Source organism: Erythrolamprus reginae, chromosome 5, assembly GCF_031021105.1.
Source record: "Erythrolamprus reginae isolate rEryReg1 chromosome 5, rEryReg1.hap1, whole genome shotgun sequence".
NCBI classification, from domain to species: domain Eukaryota; kingdom Metazoa; phylum Chordata; class Lepidosauria; order Squamata; family Dipsadidae; genus Erythrolamprus; species Erythrolamprus reginae.
In genome coordinates, this window is record NC_091954.1 from 10,277,507 (window position 1) to 10,299,274 (window position 21,768).

Here is a 21,768-nt window from a genome sequence, read left to right on the forward strand (position 1 = left end):
ACTTGTAGTTGGTAGGCAATCTTGGCCACAGTGGAAGATGTTCCTCTCTGGATATGTCCGTACTATGAAATTACTCAGATAACACATGGATTAAATTTATTTGAGTTTTGTTTTGTATTTCTGTTATAAAAATTGTGCACTTTGGCCTGTCCACAAGAGCATGCAACAGAGTCAAACTTTGTCGCCAGGCATGGGGGAGTTAAGATATTTCTTCCCCAAGGCCATTACAAGTTATGCATGGTATGTTTGTGTGTATGTTTGGTTTTTTATAATTAGGGTTTTTAGTTGTTTTATTAAATTGGATTGTTACGTATTGTCTTTTACCATTGTTGTTAGCCGCCCCGAGTCTGCGGAGAGAGGCGGCATACAAATCCAATAAATAAATAAATAATATTAACCGCTCCAAACTTGACTGTAAAAAATATGACTTTAACAATCGAGTTGTCGAAGCGTGGAACTCATTACCGGACTCAATAGTGTCAACCCCTAACCCCCAACATTTCTCCCTTAGACTATCCACGATTGACCTCTCCAGGTTCCTAAGAGGTCAGTAAGGGGCGTACATAAGTGCACTAGTGTGCCTTTCGTCCCCTGTCCAATTGCCTTTCATTTATCTCATATATCATATATATTTTCTTCCTTTCATATATCTTCTCCTCTATTTTTACATATTATCTTTATATATATTACTTTATGTCTATTCTCTATCATATGTATTGTGTATTGGACAAATGAATGAATAAATAAATAAAATAAATAAATAAACAAACAAACAAACAAAAAATAAATAAAAATAATAGATAGATAGATAGATAGATAGATAGATAGATAGATAGATAGATAGATAGATAGATAGATAGATAGAGTTGTGATTCAGCCTGAGGCTCCTCAGGGACCGGCTGGAGCTCTGCCGGATCCATGCCCAGAGGAGGAGGACAGTAACCAGAAGGGGGAGGACCAGGCAGACGGGGGAGAGGAATGCCAGGAAGAGGAGGAGAGAGAGCAGCCTGAGACCCCCGGGGGGGGCCCTCTCCCCAGCTAGTAGCCTGGATTCATTGGATGAAGACGCACAGGCTATAATAGACATGAGGCAGAGACGTGCAGCTCAAAGAAGGGGCCAATTAGAAAGATATTTCCATCCCTGAATTGGCAACAGCTGGGTTTGGGTGTGGTTCTCCTCAGCAGGGTTGAAAAGGCAGGCCCGCCCTTACAGTCTTGTGGAGAGTTATCAACTGGGAGTCCTGTGACCTTGCTTCGATTCTTGGCATCTCTGATCTTGGCTTGTGGCCTAGAAGGCTGAAAGACTTGGGGGAGGCGTGGGTTTTATTATCTCCAGTGTTGTTTTTGCCAGCAAGAATCCTGTTTTATTGCCTGGCCTTCGTGAAACCTCTGTGAAGCTTCATCGTGTCCCTGTCTGTAAGAACAGTTTTTGTTACCTGTGTTTGCTTTCCAGTATATAAACTGCCTTTGCTTTTTACCAGTGTGTCTGGATACTCTTTTGGTTGGTGTTGGCGTCTGGGGGGACCCAGACAGAATAGATAGATGATAGATAGATAGATAGATAGATAGATAGATAGATAGATAGATAGATAGATAGATAGATAGTCTGTCTTAATTTTGTTAATATGCAGCAGAGTTAGAAATTCCCATTTGCAATGTACAACTGGACCATAAGGAAAGCTGAGCACCAAAAAATTGGGGCTTTTGAACTATGGTGCTAGAGAAGACTCCTTCAAGTCTCTTAGGTTGCAATGCGATCCAACTGGTCAGTCCTAGAGGAGATCAACCCTGACTGCTTTTTAGAAGGCCAGAGCCTGAAGATGAAACTCAAATACTTTGTCCACCTAATGAGAAGGAAGGACTCACTGAAGAAGAGCCTAATGCTGGGAAAGATTGAGGACAAAAGAAGAACAGGACGGTAGAGAAGGAGGTGGCTGGATGGAGTCACTGAAGCATTAGCGTGAACCAAAATGGACTCCACACATGGGGTAGCAGAGAAGAGAAAGGCCTGGAGGAACATTGTCCACGGGGTCCCATTGTGTCAGACACAACTTTGCAACTAACAACAAGAGGGTTGCATTGTATGATGCATTGTATGATGCCTCAGAAGATGCAGTTCCAGGAAAAATGAAAAACTTGCAAACGAAAAATGATGGGAATAGTTAAGGGAAGAAGTTGAAGGAGAGACTTTGAGCTCAAATCATTAAAAAACCCGATCAACGTTTTGCCTAAAACCATCAGACTCTATAGGATAATTGTGAGTGTTTTTTCCACCACCACTCCATATGCCTTGAAACCTAACGAGGTAGAGATGCCAACAGACTGCAGAATTATAATCCAGGGAAACAAAATATTATAGCCTAAAAACACCCATTTTCTCACCATGGCAAGCCATCTGCACAGTCCATTTAACCTCCACTGATTGCCAGGCAGCAATCAGAAGCTAATTATGCTGCAAATATTGCTCCTTCATTATTATTATGATGGGCCTCTATTATTTCATATGGTATCAGCCTGCCTGGAGTGGTATTTGATCCTGGTGTTTTTAAATCATTCAGGAATTGCATGCATCTTGCAAGCCCATTCATCTTAGAACCAGGAGTTAAAGCTAAAATTGATAGGATTAACCAAGATCATTATCTATTAGGGACCACAAATGCTTTGTGAGAAACAGAAACACAACAATCTGGTGCCTCTGTCCTTGTTCTAGGGCAAACACAGCAAGACCTAGAACAAAGACAGAAGCACCAGCCTGAAGATGACGAGTGGGACCTCATCGAAACGTCAGCAGAAATCACTGAATCCTACATGGGAAGAAACCCGAATATGCCAAGATGTCACATGGTTTTTTTTTTGCTGAATTTGAAAATTAAGGGAGACTATGATAGATCTATTTCGGCCTTATTTTGGCCTCATCAGCTAGCCACACCCATTGGGACTTGAACCTGCAACCTTTGCCTTGTAAGGCAGAGAATTATCCTCTAGGCCAGTGTTTCCCAACCAGTGTGCCGCGGCACACTAGTGTGCCGCGAGACATGGTCAGGTGTGCCACGAGGTGGCTCCTGCAAGTGGGAGCTCCAGGGCTGAGGCTTCATCCCTGGAGCTCCCACTTGCAGAAGCCGCCCCCCCGGCTGCCGGCAAAGGAGGCTCGCTCGAGCCTCAGAAAGGAGGCAGATTCAGGCAAAGAGCCTGGCGCAACGGGCGCAGTGTTGGAAAGCGAGCGGGTGGTGGGGGCGCTTCGCTTCTGCCTTCCTGAGGCGCTTTTTTTGGGCTCCGCGTCCGGCGAGTTTCTGCCTTGTCTGCGGCAGGAGAGATGCTAATTCCCATCCCAATCAGTCCGTCTTTTCCCTCAGGAGTGGGTGGGCGTTTTGTCCCTGGCACCACGTCAGTAGCATCAGGAGGACAACAGATGACTAATCCCGCCACTTTGGACTGCCACCAGAAAGGCAGCTCCCCCGTTTCCTCCTGGTGGCTGCAGAGATGCTGGCGATCCATCCGCTAGCCGCTCCGAGCGCTGTGGGAACACCCACCCCTCTCACAATCCCATCCCAGGTTGTCAGTAAAAGGGCTGCTTCCCATCCCCCTGCCAGCTTGCTCAGAGCATTCAAACTAAGGAAAACCTTTGCCGGCCTCCACAGAGAAGAAAGGGAGAGAGAGAACGAGAGAGAGAGAGCAACAGAGAGAGAGAGAACAAGAGAGAGAAAGCATGAGAGAGAGAGAAAGAACAAGAGAGAGAGAAAGAAAATGAGAGAAAAAGAGAGAGAACAAGAGAGAGAGAGAGAAAATAAGAGAGAACGAGAGAGCAACAGAAAGAGAGAGGGAAAGAAAATAAGAGAGAGAACGCGAGAGAGAGCAACAGAGAAAGAGAGAGAGAGAGAAAGAACAAGAGAGAGAAAGCATGAGAGAGAGAGAGAACAAGAGAGAGAGAGAGAAAATAAGAGAGAGAATGAGAGAGAGAGAAGGAAAGCAAGAGAGAAAAAGAGAGATAGCAAGAGAGAGAGAAAGCAAGAGAGACAGATAGGGAGACGAAAGGAGAGAGAGAGAAATGAGAACAAAAAGGGGAGAAAAAAGGAGAAATGATAAAATGATTGAGGCAGAGAATGAGAGGAGAGAGAAACAAAAGAGAGAGAGGTGATTCTTGAAGCATATTGTAAAAAGCACCCAAATAATAAGAAACCCCCCCCAGCCCACACCTGTTTTTGAAAAGAATAAAAGAGAAAAAAAACCAGCCCTCAACTGGTTTTGGAAATGGTTCGAGTGTGTATACACACACACGCATAAAGGGGGGAGAGAAACAGGGATGGAAAAAGAGGAGAAGTGAGAGGGAGAAGGAATGAGGGAAAAAGGGAAGAAGAGAGAGAAATGAGAAACATGAGAGAGAAAATGGGGAAAGACAGGAGAAGTACCCAGAAATGAGACAGTGGTATAAATTTGAGGAGGGATGATTGATGATTGACTGTATTTATAAGGGGATGTTACATAGGATTGTATATATGAGGGGGTTATGTATGTATGTATGTATGTATGTATGTATGTATGTATGTATTTATTTATTTATTTATTTATTTATTTATTTATTTATTTATTTATTTATTTATTTATTAGATTTGTGTCATTTTGGTTGGTGGTGTGCCCCAGGATTTTGTAAATGTAAAAAATGTGCCGCGGCTCAAAAAAGGTTGAAAATCACTTCTCTAGGCTACAGTATCCAATCCCTTCAGCTCTGCACCAGGGAAGGGTTACACATTTTTGTGTCGAATCACCCTGGTGTATTGAAGGAACATCACAGCTCCTTATTTGCCTCTCGGCCCAACCCAGGGCCATTTCCAAGGCAGTTAATTTTATTGATAGCTGACAATTCTATCTGTATGTGTCACATGGGTTTTTTTGGCTGAATTTGAAAATTAAGGGAGACTAGGATAGATCTATTTCGGCCTTATTTTGGCCTCATCAGCTAGCCATACCCTCACTGGGATTTGAACCTGCAACCTTTGCCTTGTAAGGCAGAGAATTAACCTCTAGGCTACAGTATGCAATCCCTTCAGCTCTGCACACATATATATGTATCACAGAAAAAACTATACATACATACATACATACATACATGCACACACACACAGCATATATTTATATGCACTGCTATTGTTTTCGTTTTTTGTATATGTCAGTTTTCTTTTTAATATTTTCAATAAAAATCTTTTTTTTAAAAAATAAATAAAGTATGTATACAATAAGAAAGGAGAAGGGGGTAAAAGAAACCACAGATAAGCCTTGCCTCACTTCATTTATATGAAATTAGTGTCTCTTTCCTAAGCGTGGAGAGAAAGACTCAGGAGTGTGAAAGAAACCACCCCCCCAGGGCGAAGCCGCGACCTTGTTTTCTTTTGGGTTCCTTTTCGAACAATTCAAGCATGCTGCGTGGAAAGATAATTCCTTAATTTCCTCTTTTCTCATGCTCGAGACCACCTGGGCAGCCGCTGCAGGGTAGAGCAGCAAACTCACATGAATTCCTGATTATTGTCTGCCTACAAGTCCAGCAAATTGGAATTGGGGGCGCTGCTTGAAGTATTGGGGATGGGTGGGGATTGGTCCTCTCTTCGCAATAGCTTCATTCTGGCAACAAAGCTGAGATGCTGCACATATGATCTCTGACATAGGGAGATGTTTGTTTGGGAAACAACCAATTTAAATCTTCTCGAGGACAATCAGGGAAAGGATTTTATTTTTATTTCATTTGCCCAAACACCAACACGGGATGGTGAACGTAGCATTAAAGAAGAAAGGTAGCTGGCAGGCATCTCACTGAATCTCAGGGAAGGTAACAAGAAATTGGGGGGTAATGAAATTGACCTTCAGTCTGAAATAGAATTGTGGGGTTTCGTTCAGGGCATCAGAAAAGTAAGGAGTACAAATACAAGTACAGCCAGCAGTGAAATCCAGCCATTTCAGCCGCTTTGGCAAGCCAGTAGTTAAATTGCTGGTGAGCCCCATTCCTTCCTGTTGTGCCCCTTCCAGGAGTCCCCATATGCTCCATTTTGGCTCCTAGGTAAGTGCAGGGAGGCCTCCTAGACCCAAAATAGGGTGTGGGAGGTGGCTTCCACCCCATGGCCCATTTTCCCTCTCATGATGCTTTAGGGAGACTTTTTAGGACCATTTTTGCTACATAGGAGTCTCCTTTCTTTCTCTCTCTCTCGTTCTCTCTCTCATTTATTTATTTTGTCCAATACATAATAAACATTGAAGAAAAAGATATGTAATAATATAAGTAAAGAAAAGAATAGAAGAAAAGATATAAAAGTATAGGTGAACATATTTGAAAGGAAGAAAAGATAAATGAGATAAGGAGAGACAATTGGACAGGGGACGGAAGACACACTGGTGCACTTATGCAAGCCCCTTAATGACCTCTAAGGAACCTGGAGAGGTCAATCGTGGATAGTCTAAGGGAAAAATGTTTGGGGTTAGGGGTTGACACTACTGAGTCAGGTAATGACTCGACAACTCGGTTGCTGAAGTCATATTTTTTACAGTCAAGTTTGGAGCGGTTAACATTAAGTTTGAATCTGTTGTGTGCTCTTGTGTTGTTGTGATTGAAGCTGAAATAGTCATTGACAGGTAGAACATTGCAGCATATGATCTTGTGGGCAATAATTAGATTGTGTTTTAGGCGACATAGTTCTAAGCTTTCTAGACCTAGGATTGATAGTCTATTTTCGTAGGGTATTCTGTTTCGAGGGGAGGAGTGAAGGGCTCTTCTGGTGAAGTATCTTTGGACATTTTCAAGGGTGTTGATGTCCGAGATGTGGTATGGGTTCCAGACAGATGAATTGGATGGGTCTGGCAAAAGTTTTATAGGCTCTGGTGAGTAGCGTGAGATTGCCAGAGCAGAAGCTGCGTAGGATCAGGTTAACAACTCTAGAAGCCTTTTTGGCGATATTGTTGCAGTGGGCTTTGGCACTTAGATCATTTGATATTAGTATTCCAAGGTGTTTTACTGAGTGGGGGTTGTCTGTGAGATTTTGTTTATTCAGTTTATATATGAGGTTCGGATTCTTTTTGCCGATGTGGAGGGTAGAACATTTGCTGGTTGATATTTGAAGTTGCCATGTGCTAGACCAATGTGAGACAAAGTCGAGGTCTTTTTGGAGAGTAGATGTGTTGTCCGTGGTGTTGAAAAGTTTTACATTGTCGGCGAAAAGAACACAGTTGCTTGTGATATGATCGCATAGATCGTTGATGTAGAGAATAAATAGAATAGGTCCTAGTACGCTGCCTTGGGGAACGCCACTTTTAACCAGGACGGGGTGGAAATGGCGCTTCCAATTTTGACAACTTGCTATCTCTCTTTCTCTTTCTCTTTCTTTTTCCCTCTTTCTCTCTCTCTCTTTCTTTCTTCCTCACTCTGTCTGTTGCTCTCTCTCTCTCTCTTTCTCTCTTTCATTCTCTTCCTTTCTTCTCTGGAGGCTGTGGAGAGGGGCAGGGCAGGCGCTCCCGTAGCACTCGGAGAAAACCCTCTCATAGCCTGGGAGTGCTTCGGGAACACCTGCCCCGACCCTCTCGGAGCCCCTTTGCTAGCAGCCAGATGAGGAGGAGGAGAAGCCGCAGCCGCCACTGCGGGAGGCCAGGGCGCGAGGGGGCCGGAGGCAGGGAGGCTCGGCACTGGCACCAGCACATCCGTGGTGGGTGGGGGCGTGCGGCGCCTCCGGTTGCGTGGCCTTAGAAAAGGCCGTGCAGGAAGTTGTTTTGGGGTGCACAGCCGCGCAGCCACGTACCTTAGAAGTAACATTGCCAGGAGGCTTCAGGGAGGCCTCCTAAGCCCAAAATGGGGTGGGGGAGCATGGGGTGGGCAGCCTCCCCCCATGGCCCATTTTCGCTTCCCAGGAGGCTTCAGGGAGGCCTAAGCCTGTTTTTGCTTCCCAAGAGATTTCAGGGAGGCCTCCTAGGCCCAAACTGGGGTGCGAGAGGATGCAGTGTGTCCCCTCCCCACAGCCCGCTTTTGTTCCCAGGGAGGGTGAAGGAGGCCAAGTGTAAGAAAAAAACTCCAGGAGCACAAAATATAAAAGCAAAATATAAAAGCAAAAAACAAAAAAAAAAGAACTTTATTGTCAAATAAAGACAATGAAAAATAGACCAGTTGTGCATAACAGGGACCTCGAAAGACAGTTGGTTTCCGAGGTGTTTTGCTTAATACAAATCATATCATTTCTAGTTTTTCCCCTCCCTTATTCATGCCCCTTTCCTCATATCCATATTTAGAGTTGTTTTTCACGAATGATTTCACTTCATTTTTCCTTTATTTGGATATTTCAAAATTTTCCTTTGGGAACTTTCCCAATTCCTCAATCGTTACCAATCACCCCTTAACTATATTGTTTATCCATTCTAGAGGTCAATCTGCCCTTATTCCTGGTATTTTAACATCAAAATATTTCCTGGAAACTGTTCTGTCTGGGTCCCCCCAGACGCCAACACCAACCAAAAAGAGTATCCAGACACACTGGTAAAAAGCAAAGGCAGTTTATATACTGGAAAGCAAACACAGGTAACAAAAACTGTTCTTACAGACAGGAACACGATGAAGCTTCACAGAGGTTTCACGAAGGCCAGGCAATAAAACAGGATTCTTGCTGGCAAAAACAACACTGGAGATAATAAAACCCACGCCTCCCCCAAGTCTTTCAGCCTTCTAGGCCACAAGCCAAGATCAGAGATACCAAGAATCGAAGCAAGGTCACAGGACTCCCAGTTGATAATTCTCCACAAGACTGTAAGGGCGGGCCTGCCTTTTCAACCCTGCTGAGGAGAACCACACCCAAACCCAGCTGTTGCCAATTCAGGGATGGAAATACCTTTCTAATTGACCCCTTCTTTGAGCTGCACGTCTCTGCCTCATGTCTATTATAGCCTGTGCGTCTTCATCCAATGAATCCAGGCTACTTGCTGGGGAGAGGGCCCCCCCGGGGGTCTCAGGCTGCTCTCCCTCCTCCTCTTCCTGACGTTCCTCTCCCCTGTCTGCCTGGTCCTCCCCCTCCTGGTCACTGTCCTCCTCCTCTGGGCATGGATCCGGCAGAGCTCCAGACGGTCCCTGAGGAGCCTCAGGCTGAATCACAACAGAAACTACTTATTTACTGACATTAGGGTGTTTTTCTCTCTTTTTCCCAGAATTTGTAGGAATTTGTAAGTTTTTGAAAACAAATGTAAAGGTTCAAATGCTCTCTAAACCTATAGGCCCTAATTTTTTCTTATACCAAGTGCTGTCTATCACATTCTGGCCACGCCCACCCAGTCACAGGATCAACAAGCCACGCCCACCAAGACATGCCCACAGAACTGATGGTAAAAAAAATTGATTCTCATCACTGATTATTATACAGTAAGTTAGTACAGTAACTGAAATGGTGAGGATTATTTCTGAAGATGGCTACAGGTCACTGATGCATGAAAGTCAAATGCAAAAAAAAATGGTAATATTGCAGAGGAAATGATTATCAATGTTAATGTAGAAAACATCCCTTTATTTATTGTTTTTATACATTGGCAAAGTGTTTATGTATTTGTATTTGTATTTGTATTTATTAGATTTGTATGCCGCCCCTCTCCGAAGACTCGGGGCGGCTAACAACAATATAAAAAGACAATGTAAACAAATCTAATATTAAAAACAATCTAAAAAAAACCAATTTAAAGAACCAATCATACATACAAGCATACCATGAATAAATTCTATAAGCCTAGGGGGAAGGAAAATTTCAATTCCCCCATGCCTGACGACAGAGGTGGGGCCGCCACAGAGAAGGCTCTTCTCCTGGGTCCCGCCAAATGACATTGCTTAGTCGACGGGACCCGGAGAAGGCCAACTCTGTGGGACCTAACCAGTCGCTGGGATTCGTGTGGCAGAAGGCGGTCCCCGAGATATTCTGGTCCGATGCCATGAAGGGCTTTATAGGTCATAACCAACACTTTGAATTGTGACTGGAAATTGATCGGCAACCAATGCAGACTGCGGAGTGTTGGTGTAACATGGGCATACTTTGGGAAGCCCATGATTACTCTCGTAGCTGCGTTCTGCATGATCTGAAGTTTCTGAACACTTTTCAAAGGTAGCCCCATGTAGAGAGCATTACAGTAGTCGAACCTTGAGGTGATGAGGGCATGAGTGACTGTGAGCAGTGAGTCCCGGTCCAGATAGGGCCTCAACTGGTGCACCAGGCGAACCTAGGCAAACGCCCCCCTCGCCACAGCTGAAAGATGTTTCTCTAAGATGCTACTTTATTCAAGTGAATCAAACTGACTTGCAAAAGGTTTATAACAGTGAATCAACCATAAAAGACGCGACAACTAACATTTTACACAAACATACAATATTGACTCAGTAATAACAATCTCTTAGCTTCCTTTATTTTTGATTTTTTTGCTACAACCTGTTGCGTCTCTATGATTGGACTTCCCATCTCAGTCAATTGCTGGAAACTGTGGGTTACTAGTTGAATTATAAATAATATACATGCAGAGAGAGAGAGAGAGAGAGAGAGAGAGAGAGAGAGAGAGAGAGAAGGATTTAGGGGTAGTGATTTCTGACAGTCTCAAAATGGGTGAGCAGTGTGGTCGGGCGGTAGGAAAAGCAAGTAGGATGCTTGGCTGCATAGCTAGAGGTATAACAAGCAGGAAGAGGGAGATTGTGATCCCCTTATATAGAGCGCTGGTGAGACCACATTTGGAGTACTGTGTTCAGTTCTGGAGACCTCACCTACAAAAAGATATTGACAAAATTGAACGGCTACAAGAATGGTGGAAGGTCTTAAGTATAAAACGTATCAGGAAAGACTTCATGAACTCAATTTGTATAGTCTGGAGGACAGAAGGAAAAGGGGGGACATGATCGAAACATTTAAATATGTTAAAGGGTTAAATAAGGTTCAGGAAGGAAGTGTTTTTAATAGGAAAGTGAACACAGGAACAGGGGGACACAATCTGAAGTTAGTTAGGGGAAAGATCAAAGGCAACATGAGAAAATATTATTTTACTGAAAGAGTAGTAGACCCTTGGAACAAACTTCCAGCAGACATGGTTGGTAAATCCACAGTAACTGAATTTAAACATGCCTGGGATAAACATATATCCATTGTAAGATAAAATACAGGAAATAGTATAAGGGCAGACTAGATGGACCATGAGGTCTTTTTCTGCTGTCAGTCTTCTATGTTTCTATGTTTCTATTTGTTATTTTTTTTTCCTTGGGATGATTTGAAAACTATACATTAATCTGAGTTAACCAATCCCAACAGATTTTGTTTTCATTATTTTCATTTCTCTTTCAGAGTTGTTTTGTAACCTGTTTTGTTTAGCTTCACACCATCCAAAGTTGTGTCTTCTAATTATAGCCTTACACTCTTCCACCAGCAGAGTTGAAAGCATCTGCCTTCTTTAGTCTTGCCTACCAAATTATACATCAAACTTCTCTTGCCATCCTTTGCAAACCCTGGACCTTCTATTTTCCTCTCGGTAACATCAGGGGAAAATCCTACTCAACATGGAAACACATATGTCAAAGCCATCTGGGAGAGACGCTTACCCCTTCCTAAAGAGAAGACATAAATTAGGCTTTAAATAACAAAGCATCTGGCAGTTAAGAATGACAAGCTGGCAAGAAAGCAGATGAAAGAAAGGAGGTGGTATATCAGAAGGTTGAATCCTCAAACTTTTGATTTGTTGGTAAAGGCACATCTGTCTTGTCTCGTTTGAAAACTCTAAGAATTGTTTTCCAAACAGGCCTTCTTGCAAAGATTCAGTAGATTTGTTATTAGTGTTTGATTGATCAATACAGACACTGAAAGAGTCTTTATTGATCAATAGGACACAGCACACATGTGGCAATTGAATATGAATTTGAGCCTAGAAGCTTTTAACAAATAATTCTTAAAAGGTTTTAACTTTGAAGCGCTTTGAAACTGTGCTGGTCTCTAGGTTTGGTGGTTTCCTCGCCAAAATGGGGTTGGCTCTTATTTTTATATTTATTTATTATTATTATTTGGACTTCTCCATAGACTCAGGGTGGCTTACAAAACAATATAATAACAATATAGTAACAATAATAATAATAATTATTATTGTTGTTGTTATTATTATTATTATTATTATTATTATTATTATTATTATTATTATTATGTCATTTAATAACAAAGCATTGCATGGACAGTTTTTGGAGAAGATTGAAGGCAAAGTGGATAAAGAAAAGACCTGGTCATGGCTTACAAGTGGAACAGTCAAAAAGGAGACAGAAGGACTAATACTGGCGGCACAAGAACAAATGCTGTCAAAGCCAGAATTGAAAAATCAACAGACGATCCAAAGTGCAGACTCTGTAAAGAAATAGATGAAACAATCGATCACATACTCAGCTGCTGCAAAAAGATCACACAGACTGACTACAAGCGTAGACATGATGCTGTGGCACAGATGATCCACTGGAACTTGTGCCGGAACTACCATTTACCAGTGGCAAAGAACTGGTGGGATCATAAGCCCGAAAAAGTGGTCGAAAATGAGCAAGCAAAACTACTGTGGGACTTCCGACTTCCGACTGACTGAATTCTGAAGCATAGCACACCAGATATTGTGATCGTGGAGAAAAAGAAAGTATGGATCATCGACATCACAATCCCAGGGGACAGCAGAATTGAGGAGAAGCAGCTAGAGAAATTAGTGAAATACAAAGATCTAAAAATCGAGCTGCAACGACTCTGGCATAAGCCAGTGAAAGTGATCCCAGTGGTACTTGGCACGCTGGGCGCAGTGCGAAAGGATCTCAGTGGACATTTGAAAACCATCGGAATTGACAAAATCTCCATCTGTCAATTGCAAAAGGCCGCTTTACTGGGATCGGCAAACATAATTCGCCGCTACATCACGCAGTCCTAGGTGCTTGGGAAGCGCCCAACTGGTGATGAAATACGAAATCCAGCATAGTGATCTCGTTTGCTGTGTTGTACTGACATAATAATAATAATAATATACTAGTGACTTGCTATTATGTTTTTATATACTAGTGACCACCCAAAATAGTAGCAACCGCAGATGCTGCTATGTCTACTAGAGCAGTGTTTCCCAACCTTGGCAACTTAAAGATATCTGGACTTCAACTCCCAGAATTCCCCAGCCAGCATTCACTGGCTGGGGAATTCTGGGAATTGAAGTCCAAATATCTTCAAGTTGCCAAGGTTGGGAAACACTGTACTAGAGGCTTCTACATTCGGTACATTTTAACCAGTGCAGTCATCTGTCCTCTGGGTTCAATCTCACCGCCTGTTAATTATGGCAAGAAGATACTGTGTGAATGGCTTTAAGAAGACACTGTCTTCCTAGCATTTATCTCATCTTCCCCCTATCCCATTTCACCCCACTTGTCAGTTGCAAAGTATCAGGATCATGAGTTAAGACTATGTACACTTGGGCATTATCCCGGAGACCTATTTGACAAAGGACCCACCCTGGCACTCCAGAGACTCTAAAAGGAACGCGGCGGGCTCCAATCTGATCTCCTTGACATACACATGTAACCTTCACATACTAGGAGGCAAAAGCAGCTGCTTTATATATCCCTTCACCTTCCATGCTGGGAAGTCTAGCAGTGTCTTGGATTATATATGTGTCTCAATGGAAAAAATCAAACTTCTTTTCAGATATCCAAATCTATACAAGGGAAGATAGTGATCATCAACCAATTGCAGTTAATTTTTATGTCAAATCTGATTTAAGACCACCCACAGCAAATGACAAGAAACTACTTTCTAACCTTGAAGTGAGGCAAGCCAGGAGGCTCAATTGGTACAAGGTGGATACAAAGGCAATTTTTAGTTTTATGAACTCTGAGAGGACCCAATCCTGGGTGAAAATGGTTGCTACACCCACTCAAGACCCAAACAGAATCCTTATTGGATATTCTATCTTGTGTAGCACACTAAGAAACTTTTTTATACAGAACTTACCTGTTCTGGTTTTCTAATAATATTCTTTTTTTTCTCAGACCCAAATGCTGCTACAGACATGTTTTACACGGTCTCCTTAATTAATCTTTCCAGATCTGATTGTTCCCATTTGCCCATGGATCACTGGGCAGTGTCCTTCATTGTTAGCAAACCACTGTTAGTACATGGTACAAACTGTTATTTGGGATTGCCATGTCTGTTAAACTGCCTATTGTAGTTTATGCTTTTACAGTTGTAATATCACTTTAAGGACTTTAGCTGGCTAGCCATAAGAGGGCGCCAGTACTCTCTCCTGTATTTCTCATTCACCTTTTGCCTTTACCTTGAGGGGGGGGAGTGTATTTTGTTTAGTGCTTGCTATGTGCGGTTTGTAGATTATTTCTGCTTTATGTTTATATGTAAATAGTACTTATTCAGCATACTAAGTCTGTGTCATTATTGGCTGTATCACACATCCACATTCTTCCTTAATCTCTGCTCAGCATATGTCGAAGGTCTCGTAGCCTAGCTTCACCGAGACATACCAACAACCACTAAGCTAGTAATGTAAGGTCAGACATTGCATGGACTTCTCTTATGCTTAGGTTTAGTATTCAACTAGAAGACAATTATTATTATTAATATTATTATTTTATTATTATTATTTATTAATTTGTATGCCACCCCTCTCCGTAGACTTGGGGCGGCTCACAACAGTGATAAAAACAATACATAATGACAAATCTAATAATTCGAATCTAAAATAACAATAGTACATTTAAAAAGCCTAAAAAGCAAGGAACCCCAATATAAAAAACATACATACAGTCATATCATGCACAAAAACTACATAGGTGGGGGGAGATGTCTCAGTTCCCCCACGCTTGATGACAGGGGTGGGTTTTAAGGAGTTTACAAAAGGCAAGGAGGGTGGGGGCAGTTCTAATCTCTGGAGGGAGCTGATTCCAGAGGGTCAGAGCTGCCACAGAGAAGGCTCTTCCCCTGGGTCCCGCCAGACGACATTGTTTAGTCGACGGGACCCGGAGAAGACCAACTCTGTGGCACCTGACCGGCCACTGGGATTCGTGCGGCAGAAGGCAGATATCCTGGTCCGGTGCCATGAAGGGCTTTATAGGTAATGGACCGAGACTCACTGGACCGGAACACACTGCTCAAAGTCACTCATGCCCTCATCACCTCGAGGTTCGACTACTGTGATGCTCTCTACATGGGGCTACCTTTGAAAAGTGTTCGGAAACTTCAGATCGTGCAGAATGCAGCTGCAAGAGAAATCATGGGCTTCCCTAGGTATGCCCATGTTACTCCAACATTCCGCAGTCTGCACTGGTTGCCGATCAATTTCCGGTCACAATTCAAAGTGTTGGTTATGACCTATAAAGCCCTTCATGGCATCGGACCAGAATATCTCCGGGATCGCCTCCTGCCGCATGAATCCCAGCGACCGGTTAGGTCCCACAGAGTTGGCCTTCTCCGGGTCCCGTCGACTAAACAATGTCATTTGGCGGGACCCAGGGGGAGAGCCTTCTCTGTGGCAGCCCCAACCCTGTGGAACCAGTTCCCCCCAGATATCAGAGTTGCTCCCACCCTCCTTGCCTTTCGAAAGCTCCTTAAAACCCACTTCTGTCGTCAGGCATGGGGGAATTGAAATTTTTTCCCTTCCCCCTAGGCTTATAGAATTTATACATGGTATGCTTGTTTGTATGATTGGTCTCTTAAATTGGGGTTTTTTAGATTATTTTTTAATATTAGATTTGTTACATTGTTTTCTTTATTGTTGTTAGCCGCCCCGAGTCTTCGGAGAGGGGCAACATACAAATCTAATAAATAAATAAATAAATGACCAACACTTTGAATTGTGACCGGAAACTGATCGGCAACCAATGCAGACTGCGGAGTGTTGGAGTAACATGGGCATATTTAGGGAAGCCCATGACTGCTCTCGCAGCTGCATTCTGCACGATCTGAAGTTTCCGAACAGTCTTCAAAGGTAGCCCCATGTAGAGAGCGTTACAGTAGTCGAGCCTCGAGGTGATGAGGGCATGAGTGACTGTGAGCATTGACTCTCGGTCCAAATATTAAGCACATATACAATTTATGTATGGTATGTTTGTATGTATGTCTGCTTAATAATGGGGTTTTTTAAATATTTTAAATTGTAAATTATTAGATTTGTTATGAACTGTTTTTTTGTGTTGTGAGCCGCCCCGAGTCTACGGAGAGGGGCGGCATACAAATAATAATAATAATAATAATAATAATAATAATAATAATAATAATAATAATATTGCATCTTTGAAAAGTGACCAACACTTAGAGTCCCTATCAACAAAGAAGCCACATGGAAACACAGAAGCATAGAGTTTTTTAAAAATAGCCAACATATTTTAACCTCAGTCGGGAAGAATAACATGGGATATAGAAGTCCATGCATCAAAGTGTGTGGCTCTTCTCGGCCAATACATGGTGTAATTGTGTACAATCTACATTATTTCAAATTACTCAGTGAGACTCATTTACTCATTTCCACCACACAGAAAGAAAGAACATATTGAATGTTCACAAATCCTGAATAATAGCTCCTCTGGCCTGGTTAAAATGCTTTAGCTTCAGAGACAAGATCTGTGCTGTCATTTCAACCCAAGAAGAAATGAAATTTGAAATCAACAGGCAAAAGGTGATTTCCAGAATGAACCCACATGAAAACTAGGCGAATGGTTCGATAATTCTGCTTCAAAAAAAAGTCAGATCTGAAAATAATTTCCTAATTACATAAATGAGGGCTAACACATTCAATGAATGTAGCTGTATATTCTGAGAAAATATTGGAGTAGTTTTATATAGCATGTATATTTTGAATACAGTTTATTATTTGATTTCCCCCCCTTCAGAATGTGGTCCACTGAAGGTATGGAATAGATTGAAACAAAAATTTCATTGCAAAACTAATAATAATAATAATAATAATAATAATAATAATAATAATAATAATAATAATAATAATAAACATTGTCTTAAAGTAGAAGCAGTCTCTGTTTAAAGAAGAAGACTAAGAACTATCTGCACAGAAGGTCAATTGAAACTGGGAAAGAAAATTAGGTTTCAAGCTTTGTCCTGCTGATCTTGTCCCCAATCACTGCATTACAGGTTCCTCTGATAAAAGAAGAAATCAATAAATAATTACTTAGAAAGCAGATTTATTTTTTGCAATGCATTCACTTTGCATCCTTGCTCTCCATCGCACTACAGGTGTCCTTCAGCAACCACGTACCAATTGTTTGACTTTGTCTCCATGTACAGGTCTCCAACCTCTATCTCTACGACAGCGTCCTCATGCTGGCCAATGCTTTCCACCGAAAGCTGGAAGACCGGAAATGGCACAGCATGGCGAGCTTGAATTGCATGAGAAAGTCCACCAAACCTTGGAACGGAGGCCGATCCATGTTGGAGACGATCAAGAAGGTAATCAAATGGATCTAAATAAACCCCAGCGGACGGTTAGTGTTCTGTCGGGCTCTCTGGTAGACTCCTCCCGAAAATTCACAGGTGCAAATTTCACACACACACTTGTTTGAAAATTCAAAACAATGTTCTTTATAATGAAAATTCACTTAAACCAAGCCCTCTTTTGGTATAGCAAAGAGCACTCGTCTCCAAACAAACTGGTAATTTGTACAAGTCCCTTATCAGTTCTGTGATACTTAGCTTGCAGCTGTGAGGCAATTCACAGTCCTTCTTCTTTCACAAAGTGAAACACACTTTGCTCTGGTTTAGTTTCAAAGTGGGGAAAAATCAGCACACAAAAGGTCAAAGTCAGCAAAGCAGTCACAAAACACAACGATCAGATAATCCTCCACAATGGCCAAACCCACAGGCTGCTATTTATAGCAGCCTCACTAATTACCACAGCCCCACCCAACCAGAGGTGGCCTCATTTTCTTTGATAATAATCTCTCAGTTGCTGTTGCCTATGCATCGCTCTCTACATGCGTGGCTGTATCATTAACTCTTGTTCTGAATCCAAGGAGGAGCTAGATAATTGATCTCCTTCTGAGCTGTCTGCCACACTCTCCTCCTCCCTGTCACTCCTGTCTTCTTGGTCAGAGGAGCCTTCATCAGCAGATTCCACCGGGGGCAAAACAGGCCTGCAGCATGTGGATGTCTCCCTCACATCCACAGTCCTTGGGGCAGAAGCTGGGCCAGAGCTAACCACAACAGTTAGGTCTCACAGAGTTGGCCTTCTCCAGGTCCCATCAACCAAACAATGTCGTTTGGCGGGGCCTAGGGGAAGAGCCTTCTCTGTGGGGGCTCCGGCCCTCTGGAATCAGCTTCCCCCAGAGATTTGTACTGCCCCCATCCTCCTTGCCTTCCGCAAGAGTCTTAAGAATCATCTATGTTACCAGGCCTGGGGCAATTAAATCTGCCCCAACTAATAATTGTGATACATGGTGTAATTGCACCGTTTGATTGAGAGGGTTTTTTAACTATAGTTTTTTTAATGTATTAGATTTGTACTGTACACTGTGTTTTTATATTTACTCTGTGAGCCTCCCTGAGTTTTCAGAGAAGGGTGGCATACAAATATTATTATTATTATTATTATTATTATTATTATTATTATTATTGATGATGATAATGATATAATGATAATGATAATGATGATGGTGATGGTGATGGTGATGGTGATGGTGATGATGATGATGATGATGATGATGATGATGATGATGATAATAATAATAATAATAATAATAATAATAATAATAATAATAATAATCTGCCTTTCCAAGAGACATAGACCAAGTTCTTGATCTCTTGGATACATACAGTAAATATTTAAAACACAGATGGTTTGGGGGGGAAAATTCCTGGGGAGGGAAAAAACATCATTTTTTTTTCTGTCACTCAACTACATGAAACTCTTTGCTTAGGGTCACATCAGTGGATTGACGGGCATTATGGAATTCCAAGAAGACGGTGCCAATCCCTATGTCCAGTTCGAAATCCTGGGGACGAGCTACAGTGAAACATTTGGGAAAGACGTTCGAAGGGTAATTCTTCTTTCTTCTTCTACACCTGTTTCTTCCCCATTCAGTTTATCTGGAGGACACGCTGGGTTTTTTTGCAGTACAATTTTATTTATTTTTTAAAAATGTAGCCTTGAAAAACATTTTATATCCATCTAGTTTCGTGTTTATTCATTCCTATTATTCTCATCGCTTATGACTCCTTCTGACATGACATATAACATGGAAGAATATAATAGTCGGGGCGGCATACAAATCTAAATAATAAATAAATATAATATAATAGAGAGGGGCGGCATACAAATCTAAATAATAAATAATAAATAAATAAATAAATAAATAAATAAATAAATAAATAAATAAATAGAATAGAGCAGAGCAGAGCAGAACGAGTACTGATCGAAACATTTAACTATGTTAAAGGGTTAAATAAGGTCCAGGAGGGAAGTGTTTTTAATAGGAAAGTGAACACAAGAACAAGGGGACACAATCTGAAGTTAGTTGGGGGAAAGATCAAAAGCAACGTGAGAAAATATTATTTTACGGAAAGAGTAGTAGATCCTCGGAACAAACTTCCAGCAGACGTGGTTGGTAAATCCACAGTAACTGAATTTAAACATGCCTGGGATAAACATATATCCATTGTAAGATGAAATACAGGAAATAGTATAAGGGCAGACTAGATGGACCATGAGGTCTTTTTCTGCCATCAGTCTTCTATGTTTCTATGTTTCTATGAGTTAAGAGGAGGAGGAGGAGGAGACAAAGAATAAAAATAAGAATAAGATGAAGGAGGAGGAGGAGGAGGAGAAGGAGAAGAAGAAGAAGAAGAAGAAGAAGAAGAAGAAGAAGAAGAGGAAGAAGAAGAAGAAGAAGAAGAGGAAGAAGAAGAAGAAGTAGAAGGAGAAGAAGAAGAAGAAGAAGAAGAAGTAGTAGTAGTAGTAGTAGTAGTTAGTAAAAGGAGAATTAACCCTTTTTAAGCTATTTGCCCAAATCTTCTCCTCCTCCCTCCTCCCACTGTCTCCCTACTCCCAACTTATGAAAGGATAGATAGGAATCCAGACCATTATATGGGTGTTAATAGCAGGAATAAATAGTTGGAAATGAAAGATTTAAGCTCTCCCACAACTCTGCTGGCCACTGCAAACTATCCATTCCCAAAGGTGCAATGGCAGAGAAGTAATGTCTGTCTTAATATTAAATATTAAACGCATTGCAAGTTATATATGCAACTGCATGCATTAAAGGTATCTAAATAACTTGTAGCAGGAAAGAACAACAGAATATCCATTGTTTTTCCTGGAGCTTGAATACTATTGTAAGGTCTGTCTATGTTTATGCATTTTTGCCTCTATTTGGCTTCTCTTTGTGACTCACAACAGCAGTTGCATAAGGCTCTTCTATTTATGGACTTTTATTATGTGGGTCTCCATTGTCCCAAGTTGACCTTGTATCTTTCCATGGGGTGGATTTTATAATGTGTTGTGAGTGGTCCATGACAGCTAATCGCAGATTCTGAGGAGGATGAACCAGGGATGTCCTGGTACCCTAGGCCAGTGTTCTTGAGAGTGAGGGAGAGTTGGAAACTGAGAAACCTGAGGAACCTCCAGAGACTGTAGATACCCCAATGATGGTCATGTCTGAGTCAGAGGAGGAGGGGGACATGACACCCTATTAGATGCTGGGGGGCAGAAGGTCACGAAGCAGACAGGAATATTTTTATGGGGAAAAGTTAAGAAAGTAAGTCTATGAAAGAAACTCTAAACAGTTACATCTCTGGGAAACAGTTGACCACACCTAAAAAGGATTTAAAGGAGGATTTCTGGGTAATAGGGCGTGGTGTTGAAAACATTTTTAATGGCAGCAGTCCTAAATTTGAGGTTCTAGAAATGCCACACTGGCAACCTGCTATTTATCTTCTAAAATCATCGGGCAGAAATGCAGCTGTGTGAGCAAAGCTTGGAGAATCGTGCCTGTGTATGAGTGTAACCAAAGACGTTTTATCTTACTGAGGAATGTGAAATTAGCTTTGACTCTTGGCGGCTGGCCAGACGTTTATCTCTGATCCAATTTAGCAGGGAAAGCTGCCAAGATGGATTGAAAGGCATGAGTTTCCTTGTATAAATCCTGATGGTTATATATAAAATTGTGTTCTTTGAAATATCAGTGCATGGATTTCCCCTTTGTTCTGATCCGGATAGGCAAAAGCATTGGTTGCCGATCAGTTTCCGATTACAATTCAAAGTGTTGGTTATGACCTACAAAGCCCTTCATGGCACCGGACCAGATTATCTCAGGGACTGCCTTCTGCTGCACGAATCCCAGCGACCAGTTAGGTCACACAGAGTGGATCTTCTCCGGGTCCCGTCAACTAAAGAATGTCGCTTGGCGGGACCCAGGGGAAGAGCCTTCTCTGTGGCGGCTCCGGCCCTCTGGAACCAACTTCCCCCAGAGATTAGAATTGCCCCCACCCTCCTTGCCTTTCGTAAGCTGCTTAAAACCCACCTCTGCCATCAGGCATGGGGGAATTGAGATCCTCTTCCCCCTAGGCCTTTACAATTCTATGCATGGTATGTATGTATGTATGTTTGGATTTTTATATTAATGGGTGTTTAATTGTTTCTAACATCAGACTACTATTGTACACTGCTTTATTGTTGCTGTTAGCCGCCCCGAGTCTCCGGAGAGGGGCGGCATACAAATCCAATAAATAAATAAATAATGGGAGCCACACTAATGTTTAAAGTTTGAGAGGTGTTTGG

The 21,768-nt window shown here is 42.0% G+C and overlaps 1 protein-coding gene across 1 annotated transcript in view; it reads left to right on the forward strand.

Moving 5' to 3' along the window:
• GRID1 (glutamate ionotropic receptor delta type subunit 1) overlaps positions 1-21,768 on the forward strand; it is a 1,069,958-nt gene that overhangs the window by 912,261 nt on the left and 135,929 nt on the right. The window contains exons 6-7 of the mRNA XM_070753904.1: positions 17,283-17,444; positions 18,911-19,030. Coding sequence (XP_070610005.1) covers positions 17,283-17,444; positions 18,911-19,030 — 282 coding nt within the window. The remainder of the gene's footprint in view (positions 1-17,282; positions 17,445-18,910; positions 19,031-21,768) is intronic.